At 42.3% G+C, this 10,027-nt stretch overlaps 1 protein-coding gene across 1 annotated transcript in view; it reads right to left on the bottom strand.

Annotated features, from left to right (window-relative positions):
• Window positions 1-5,589, bottom strand: part of erfl3 (Ets2 repressor factor like 3) — a gene marked incomplete at its 5' end in the record, with an annotated part of 15,157 nt that extends 9,568 nt beyond the window's left edge. Inside the window, 1 exon segment of the mRNA XM_035672594.1 lies at window positions 5,355-5,589. Within this exon segment, the coding sequence (XP_035528487.1) occupies window positions 5,355-5,589 (235 nt within the window).
• Window positions 5,590-10,027: the final 4,438 nt, after the last annotated feature.

Genomic DNA, 10,027 nt, shown 5'->3' with positions numbered 1-10,027 from the left:
GCTCACACTCAGGTGTGTGTGTGTGTGTGTGTGTGTGTGTGTGTGTGTGTGTGTGTTACACATTTTAGACAGTGCTTTGTGTAGACGCCAAATTTGATAAGTGTTTACCGTCAGAAAAAGGAAATGAAATGTGTTTATCTTGGGGTGTGGGCTGAGTTGGGGGTAGGATAAGTCAAGGTGTCATAGGCTCTTTGTATGTGTGTTTGTGTGTGAAGAGGAGGATCTGGTCAGGGTCCGATTAGGCCGGTCACATGCTCTGTGGGTGCAAATATGTACTCGAGCACACTCTGGTGTGTGTGCATTCCACCCTCATAGAAATAAAGGCCTCATTCAGCCAGGGACAATGACATACACACAACGCTCATGTACACTGGACACATACATGCTGCAGATAGAGACAATGGAAAGACAATGAGCATAGGTTGAACACAGTCATACAGTGGTGCTGTCCCTGGGTGCTCCCTCTGCACTTTCTCTCTGGCCCTGGGTGTTTCCGCACAATGCGCTGCTGGAGAGGCCTTCTGACCTACAAACAGACCCAGCCAGCTAGGTGAGTTAATCTGTGCATGTGCAGCAGTATTTCCTGCACAAGATGTGGTCACTGAGGTTACTTCTAAATGCATATCAGGAAGTTTTAGTGCCGCAGACTGAAAAATGCTACTGTATTTCAGGGCTTTCCTTGGAAGAAAGGAACAGCGGCATTACGCTTTCATACTCTACTATGGTCCCGTCAATTCACCTAAAAAACAGGGTACTGGATGTTCTCATGTAGTTTTAGCAAACAAAAACAAAATGTTTTGAATTTATAGCGTCACCATACGCAGGAATCTTCTTTCTATTTATGTGCTTTTCTGTGGGCAATTTTCCAGCTGTGGTGGCCCATCACAGTTAAGTGAATGAAATGAAGCAAACACTACAAACATGTGTGCAAGCAAGCATGCACAATAAAGAGTCCGTGTACAATGGTGCATTTGTGTATGTGAATGTGCACATGTGCTGTGTTGTTAATCTTTGCCAGCTGTACGTGGCAGTCCCCCTGACCTCTGACCTCTGTGTTGGAGCCAACGCGGGCTGCTGACTGAAGGACAGGGGGGCCTGCAGGTCTCTCGGAGCTGGGACCTCTTAGCATGATTACGCTCATTAAGCCAGCACTCTGCAATGACTGATTGGCAACAGGCTTCATTTCCCGCTATTCTCCTTTGTGGATCAGTACAAGTTTATGAGAGCGAGGCGGCGGTGCAGGGAATCAGGAGTACAGGTTTACTTATTCGTCCCACCAAATGATCCCTCATGATCAAAATGCAGCTGAGGGTTAAAGTTTGTGTACTTCCTTTCAATCATTACTCGCACCAAAGATGTCACATAGCACTGACGAATATCAAAGCCCAAGGTGAGTGATTGATGATTCGAAAAAAGCTGAAATCACAGAGGATCTGACACGTTCTCTTTTTACACATTGGATTCACACTAACAAGACAGAACAAAAAACTTTAAAAAAACAAAAAAACAAAACAAGAAATGACAGTCAATCCTTTTTGAACGTCAAGCATGTCCACACGCACACACACACGCACACACTTGCACATAAACACGCACAGTGTGAGCGTAATCCTCTCAACAGGAGTGGGAATTTCACAGCGGCCGTGGGAGCGGGAGACCAGGATGACGCATGGGCCGAGGCTGTGTCCCCTCAACGGAAAGCCAACACATACGCACACGTCCACACACACAATGCAGCAGTCCTGATTAAGGGAATTTCCACCATGTGCACGGCAGACAGGAAAGAATAAGATCACCGAGGTAAAAATAATAATTACAAAGGCTAAGTGATAAAAAGAACACTTCAAAACAGACGTGCCCTTTCAAGTACGTGAACATATGTGTGTATGCTAATTGCCACATGATGCCTGTGGTCTCTCCATTATTAGCAGACTCCAGGTTTTCTCCATATGAAGGGCACAAGGTGGCCTGCTCTCCAACAGTTTGCTCCATATGGGGACTGTTACCATACATGTGTGCTTGTGCCTCCTTTATAACTTCATTAATCTTTAGTGCCATTAATCCTCTTGCCACATTACTATTGATGTGAGTCTTGAGACGCTTCATTTCCAGCGTCTCTTGCAGTGAAGGACTGACGGCAGCTCTGGTGTCAAATCAGGTGACAACATGGACGTGTGTGTGTGCATGTGTGTGTTGTTTTCTTGATTGTCCCGCTCACTCTAAGCCTGATGCGAGGCTGCTTTATTTATAGGCACAGAGGGAGACAACCTGGCCGTAGGAGGGTGGGTGAGGACACAAGAGTGCCAGAGGGGAAACTCCTGTGTACAAAAGTTGCTGATAATCAGCCTGTGAGGCCAGTCCATCAGAGGGCACTAAGACCCGCTATATATAAGCACTTACTGCAGCCTAAGCTCCAAATCTGTTACAGCTCTAGAGGATGGACAAGCTATTAATACACAGCCTGACCACAAATATCCCCATCCATATTCTTTTTCTCTTTAATTCAGGAACTCTAAATCCGGATCCCAAGTCTGGGTGTGTTTGTGTATTACATGCATGAACACATTAGTAGTGCATGTTAATTTCCTCTGTCCCCATAGGATCCCATCTGTAACAGGCGTTATCTTAATCTCACCAGTGTAAATGAGTGTACATAAGCCATTCCACTCTAAATTAAGCAATTCAATGCATTTCTCTGCTTTAATGGCATATGTGGCTTTCTTTAAAGTGCTTAGCATAATCTTGGCCATGTTTGGCTATAAAGAATAAGCCAGGGACATAGGTCACAGTGAATGAGATGCTTACTTAAACTGGTACCAAGAGTTCCCCAGGGATATGTAATGTCTGTAATACTGAACTCTCATGTGCTGAGAGGTCATTGTGTTATAGCGCATATATCCGAAAATTGATTACATGTTTCTTATTTTCATAATCGAACAATATTGCGACCTATGTCTCATTATGAAAGCCCAAAGCACAAACAACCTAAAGGTCACCAAAGCAGATCTACCCACAGAAAAACTGAACCACATATTGGATACAAAGTTTAAAATAAGACCCAATGTTAGTCTATTCACATGATTTTAATCTTTCAGATTATGGCTGTGATGGTGAATTGTCATGTAAATCGTATTTTCATGTGGTATTTATACTTGAACTTAGGGCTTAAGCTAGGGTCACAACCAAACTTGGCCCAAATTACTGGCGTAACACCCTAATGGGCTTGGCTGAGCTGGATGGGCTACGGATAAAACTTTAACCAAAAGGTGTAAAGGTGCAACCAGCTAAATGGGTCAGTGTTGTAACTCTACTTGTCCAGGTCAATACCGTGCGAAGGCATGCGGCCAGGGTCACTCTTGCAATAGTATTATAGACTTGGTTAAGTGCTATTAGTGCCTAGGCAAGCATGACTAACACAATGTCTGTGTGAAACAGAGCCAGAGAGTCAAAGCTGAATGAAATGCTTCCAGCGGGTCACTGCCGTAACAGGAATCAACTGCCAGGGTCACGGATGGTATTCTTAATTTTTGGTTACCGAATGTTTCTTTACAGTAAAAGTCGCCTCGTGTCTTTGTGTGTTTAAAAGTCATAGCCTCATTTACCAAACATTAGCACCGACGCTGGTTTATCTCCACGTGTAAAGCAACATCCTTTTCGCACATGGAAACCACAGTAATGTACTTTGCCTCAGGATACAATATTTTAAAGAGGTCATGACCACAGATGAGGATATATTATATTGGAACATAGATAGACGGGTTAATTGCTTTCAGGCTCAGCTTCCACTTCACCACAACAGTCCAGTTAAAAGTTTGCTGCTGCTACACCAATCCAGATAAATCTGACTACTGCAGAGACCTCAACCTAAAGCTGCTTTTCCCCTAAATAGTACGACTCGACTCGCTCTTTTTTTGGTTTTCCATTGTGGAAGCAACAACCACCACAGTCGAGGCTCTAAGTGAGCTGAGCTGACTCAAAAAGCTGACATGAAAACACTGCAGACCACTGACTGGTCACTCCATATGAAGAGCAACATGGGGCATCCCACACAAACCCTGCATTTTTAAATAGCAATGCTACTGTCAATAGCGACCACAATTGTTTTATTCCCTTAAAAAAAGGCAGCCCGCAAAACCACACCATGGTCAAATATCCTCTATTGTAAAAGTGAGTGAGTTTTGTGAGTAGGGCGAGAGCGGTGAATGCGAGCGGTGCAGAGGAAAAGAGAGCAGTGAAGTTATCAATCTGGAAGTAAATGTACAATGTAGGTTAGTTTGTCAGTGAATAAAGACCGCAGCCTCTGAAGACCGAAGTAAAGCTCCCGTGTGTGGTTGTTTCCAAACTGCTTGAATAGCGTCGCTTCGATGATCAGTTAATGTACTATCTACAGTGGAAAATGAAGTAGAGGCACCTAAAGTGAGTAGAGTAGTCAAGTCGAGGTGTACCATGTAGTGGAAATACAGCTTTAGAGACAGCCTTTACTGCTCGACGTCCTGTCGCTCTCTCCCCTCTTTTATTAGAACCAAAAGATACACAAGTCTGCTGCAAGTCTGACAGGCTTAGGAGTTTCTCAAAGTGATCCTTCTACCACCTGACAAATATCCCTGTTCAAAGTCAGTAGTTCTCCTCCCTTGCTGAGAGTTGAGAGCTGATAACCAGCAGTTAGTCCACCAAGGCCCCTGCATTTGCCTACTACCCAAGTGGCACTGGTAACACATAACAACCCTACACTTCACCTCGGGGGCACATAAGATCGTGGCTCCATGTTAACTGTGTTGGGTGACCGGGTCTGACAGATTATAGCTCACTCACTCATCTGGTCTGGTTTTAGAAGGGGCTCGACCTGTTTTCCTAACCAATGTGAGCTTACTAAAGAAGCTGATTCATAAAGGCCTTTGAATCACTCTTTGTTAGGCCTTTGGCCAGTCAGTGATTTTTTTTATGTAATACATTTTTATATCATAATTAATTTTCTTCCTCCTACCATTTATCTATTCAGAGTGCAGTGTGGATTTGTATTAGTGCCTTGGCTATTCTAAATAGACAATAGTGTTCTGTGTAATAGCAAGGTCTCATTAAATTAGTCATTCAACAGGAGCGTGTGGGCTCTTTAAATTGTAGCATATGGTACATTTTTATCTGAATATACATACCGCTCTTTAAGGTCCCACAGATCCTTATCATAATCCTGATTACAGCTGTGTGGCAAAACTAGGCCTTTTGAAATACAGCTTATCTGGTATAAATTAAAGGTCAGGAATAGGAGCAGATAACTAGAAATTAATATACACACACACACACACAGCCGCATAGAGATTCACAAACCTATTCCGCAAGTTCCTCTTTCATCTTACCTCAGTGCCCTGCTCAGCTTATCGTAGTTCATTTGGGGTTTACACTTCCTGGCCCCCCACAGCCGAGCCACTTCATCTGGGTCCTTGATCACAAACTCGCCGTAGTCCCCCTGCCAGGCGATGACGTCGTGATATTCTTCTTTCCTGAGCAGCTCCAGGATGAAGTGCCACAGCTGAATCTGCCTGGACCCGGGGCTCGACTCGGGCTTGTAAGCCCAGTCTGGGAAGGCGAACCCTGCGTTAGAGAGATAAAGAGAGAGGAGGGTTAGTGTGGGTCACTGGAGCACAACGAATAACCCTGAATGATGATGTGGAGAGCACAAACAAAAACAAAAATGTGTTGCACACAACACTGCATCTAATATCAACAGAGTGACATATAATTCAAATTAACCCTCTTGCTTAGAGATAGGATTACAATTAAGAGTCAGCAGCTGCAGCTGTTTCAGGTGAGTAGAGTCTTTTCTATGAGACAAGAGGATTATAGGTGTCTAGCCAAGTACAGATCACATATAACAGAGCAGCCTAGTCAAGCACAGTCTCCTCATTCATATTTCACATAGCACATAGCTTGTCTTCACTACTCACACGTCAATTCAATCTTTGAATTTTGTTTGTGGGTTATTTTCAAGCAATTTCTCTTTTACTTGAGAGTTTGACACAATGGAGAGCAAGGCCAGAACAACGTAAGGAGACGAGAAGAGAGAGAATAAGACAATAGATCTCACAAACAATGATGTGAGACGCACTGCAACATGCCTTAACCTGCTGAATCCTGACTTTAATTTTCAATTTCATCCCATTGCCAACGGTACTTCAACAAACAGGTAACATTTTTACATGCATCTATTTCTCTTTGTTTTAGCCCTTTGTCCAGAACAAAACAGCGTTTCTCTCTCCCCCAAAACTGGCACACAATGTGTATACAGTATATAAATCTTAAATACCAGGCTTGGTGTTTGAGTGTGTACGGGGGAAACTGAGCTTTTCCAAATGATGACATAAGCCAGCCCAGTAAGGGTCGGGCGATGTGCGCCGGTGAAGTTAAACAGACAACCTTTAGTCATCGTTCATTTTCTCTGATCGTATATTTTAAATGACAATTAGCATATCAGCTGTCATTAACTTGGATTCGTGCTGATTTTGACAGATGACGTGTGGCTGATAAAATAATAATGATCTTATCCCTGGAGCACAGCAGCTTGAGAGTTACTGCTGGTTAATGGTAGTAGTTATGGGCTGTGACTAAATAACTATTTCATACTCATGTGGTTGTTAGAAACAGAACAATATGTAAATGAACTATACTATAAATTCGGCTGTCTTAAAGCTGAGGAGGAGACTGCACAGAGGTGGTAACCGACTGTGTGTGTGGCAGCGACTTTCTGTCGTCTAACGTTTTCTGTGATCACGCATTTTTAAATGTCATTATAGGTGATTATAAACCACAGCTGTTGTAATTAACCAGTATTTATGCTGATTTTGTCACACATCGGATTCATAACATAATGATTTGGTGGGCCAGGCGGTCTGTCCCACTCCTCACCAGATGTTGGCTCTGATGCAGTTCTGTTTTTTGTCTTAATGAAAAGAGGGCCAAGAAGAATATTTGGCTATTTTTTAATGTTGTTGAGGTGTTTCACTGTCTCTCTATTAAAACCTAAAAATTCTAGTGTGGACGCAAATTGTTTTTTTTTTAAAAAAAGGCATTTTAAAATCTAGACGGGTTAAAGCAGCTGTAGACTAAAGCTTCTGTATAAACCACATTCCTCTTCTGTCATCAGGTCACCACATCACCACAGTAGTTCACAGGAAACACACACACAGACACACACAACCACACACAGAACACACACACACACACACAGACACACACACACACACACACACACACACAGAAACTGCACTACTGAAAGTTGTAGTGTTAGTGGGCTTCATGGAACAGTTAGGCACATGAAAAACCTTTCCACCTCTCCTCCACCTCTTTCCTCTCATGCAGTCACTCTTTCCTATGACCGGAGGAAAACAACATGGCCAGTCATCTCTCCTGTCTATCCCTCCATCTCTCTCCACCCTCTGTTCGAAGGAAACGCAGAGTAAGAGAAACAGATCGAGACTGTGGGCGTGGGTATATGACTGTTTGTATGAGCATGTGTGAGCCCAAATGTACAAGTTTGAAAGAGTTTACGTGCCAGTGCGTGTGTTTGAAAATGTTTGTGCAAGTCTCCCACTAACATTCTGTTGCCTGGGTGGTCAAGAAGATTTGACACGACCGAGGAAAATAGACTATTACAGTGTAATATTTAGCCAGATATAGCTTGGACTGGATTTTATTTAATCAACAATCATCCTCATAACACTGATAAACAAGTGAGGAGGTGGAGTCACCAAAGAGTCATTGTACAGTATCAGTCCGGCTGTTGTTATGTTTGGTGCAATGTTAAGCATCACATTACACTGAATATCCAGAAAGAAATTATCTGTCTGATGTATTACAATGCAAGACAATATAGCCCTTCAACTAATGCTGCTGTACAGATTTAGTTGTGCCTGTTTTTTTAATTGTGTGTATGTTAACTCCATTTACGCTATGTTCAAAGGCCATGATGATGCATTATTGGACTACATTTAAGGGTTATTAGAAACACCCTAATATAACGCAGTCCAATAAAACAACAATCTACACCCTGAAAAATAAGAGTTAAATCAATATCTGTCTGACACTGTCGAAACTGATTATACATTGTAAGTTTTAGAAGACTAGTATTTATTACAGGGCTATTACTTTATTACTTTGTCTTTTTCTAATCACGTGGTTTATTTTATTATTACCTCTTACTTTGGGAGGACATGGAAAGATATCTCTTACATACACTATACTAAGCATAGAGGTGCAGTTAGGAGCAGTACAGTCACTACACAGGATACTAGCCAGCTTGTAATGTTGAGTTTTTTTTTTTTTTTAAATAGTTGTTTATTTTATATACTTTGAATTACTTCGTTTTTATCTTTTTTTTCTATTCATCTTCTGTAGTTCTGTCGTCGTGCTGCAGCAACACATACATTTCCCCTCTAGGGAACAATAAAAGATCATCTTGACTCAACTTACATAAGGCCGCATGAATCCGGTGTTTGCACTGCGTTTAACCACACCGCATGCAAATGGAAACAGAGGAAATGGGACAGGCTGGTCTGGAGATTGGGAAACAAATCATCAGATTATGGATGTGCAGGCCTGTCAATGGATTTGCTGGATGACACCCTGAGGCAGAGATAGATAGCCCTGATAATCTCTGCTGCTCTCGTCTGTTCTGACCATTTAGTCACTGTTGCATAACACTAAATAATGTTGATAGCACGTCTGCCAGACATCTATGAATTTGTACGCAAGTGTTGCTACAGGAGCCTTTCATCAACATGAATTTATACTTTGTTTTTGCTTTTTATGCTATGTAAGAGACCCGCGGGACTTTTACACATTTGGGCCCTTTTCGGTTTACAGTTTTGTGTTAAAAATAGGCTGAAAGGAAAGTTACCTTCCTATGTGTCTTCTTACTCATCAAACGTAGGCTACTATCTATTTCTCACCACCACTTGTTGGTGATTTTCTTCCTATCACAGTGATGTATTTGCGGGGCATGGTCAATGAATCACTCAGTTGTCCCACCTACTCAGGAGTCACTTTGCAGTTGAAAATTTAAATTTCTGAATATGAAATGATGTACAAGATGCCTACACATTTTCCATCTCCAAATTCCAGACAGGATTTTATCACTGTTGAATATTATGTAGATAGTAGGTGGCTAATGAGGCAGTCAACAAACACGCTGTGCAGGCAGCTTAGCCGCTTTGTTCAAACTACAGATTATTGTTCTTTACAACAAACACAATGTGTGAAATGACCATGGGTGTTAAAACTGCCTAAACAGTGCCGTCTGTGTGTGTGTAACTTTCCAGACCTGCACATGTAGGTAGAAGTTGGCATGCAAATGATACACTGTCATTTTATTTCCCATTTATCTCCCCACCCTCCTCCTCTTTTCACTTTCAAACACTCAAACAAACAGTTATGGCATGATCAAACGCTGAGTGAACTACAATCACAGAGGAACACACCGGGGGCAATAACAAACATACTGGCCATGCCAAGCACATAACACATAACCACCTACACACACACACACACACACACACACACACACTCCTACTACACAGGACAACACATTCTTTCCAGACATAAGAGACTGACTGTGATTGTGTCAAGGCAAGTGATGCGCGTGTCGTGTCAAGTCCAAAGGAGGCTGAGATGAATAAACAAGAAGCGTCGACCATATCGTGACCACTGATTCTGCCGTGTTGTTGTTGTTGTTCTGGCAGCTGCTCCACTGAAGCTGCTCAGTGGCTAACAGTAGAAGATTTGTACTGAAAGTTTTACCAGGTGTGTGTAACTGTCTGCATGTTAAGCAGGAGTTGCAAGCAAAGCTCATCAAACAGACTCAAGATAAATATTAAATGAAAAAAAAAACATCTCACCTTTTAAGTTACTTTTCCAGAGTTTGTGCGAATGTGAGTCAGTGACTTTGTGCGCATATGTATGTTTGTCAAGATGCGTCTGTAATGATCTTTTTGACTTTGGCATGGACCACAGAGGTCACTACACACACACACACACA

This window comes from Morone saxatilis, unplaced genomic scaffold (assembly GCF_004916995.1).
Source record: "Morone saxatilis isolate NCDOM2014 unplaced genomic scaffold, NCSU_SB_2.0 Contig24, whole genome shotgun sequence".
Taxonomy (NCBI): Eukaryota; Metazoa; Chordata; class Actinopteri; family Moronidae; genus Morone; species Morone saxatilis.
This window is presented reverse-complemented; position numbering and strand designations above follow the sequence as displayed.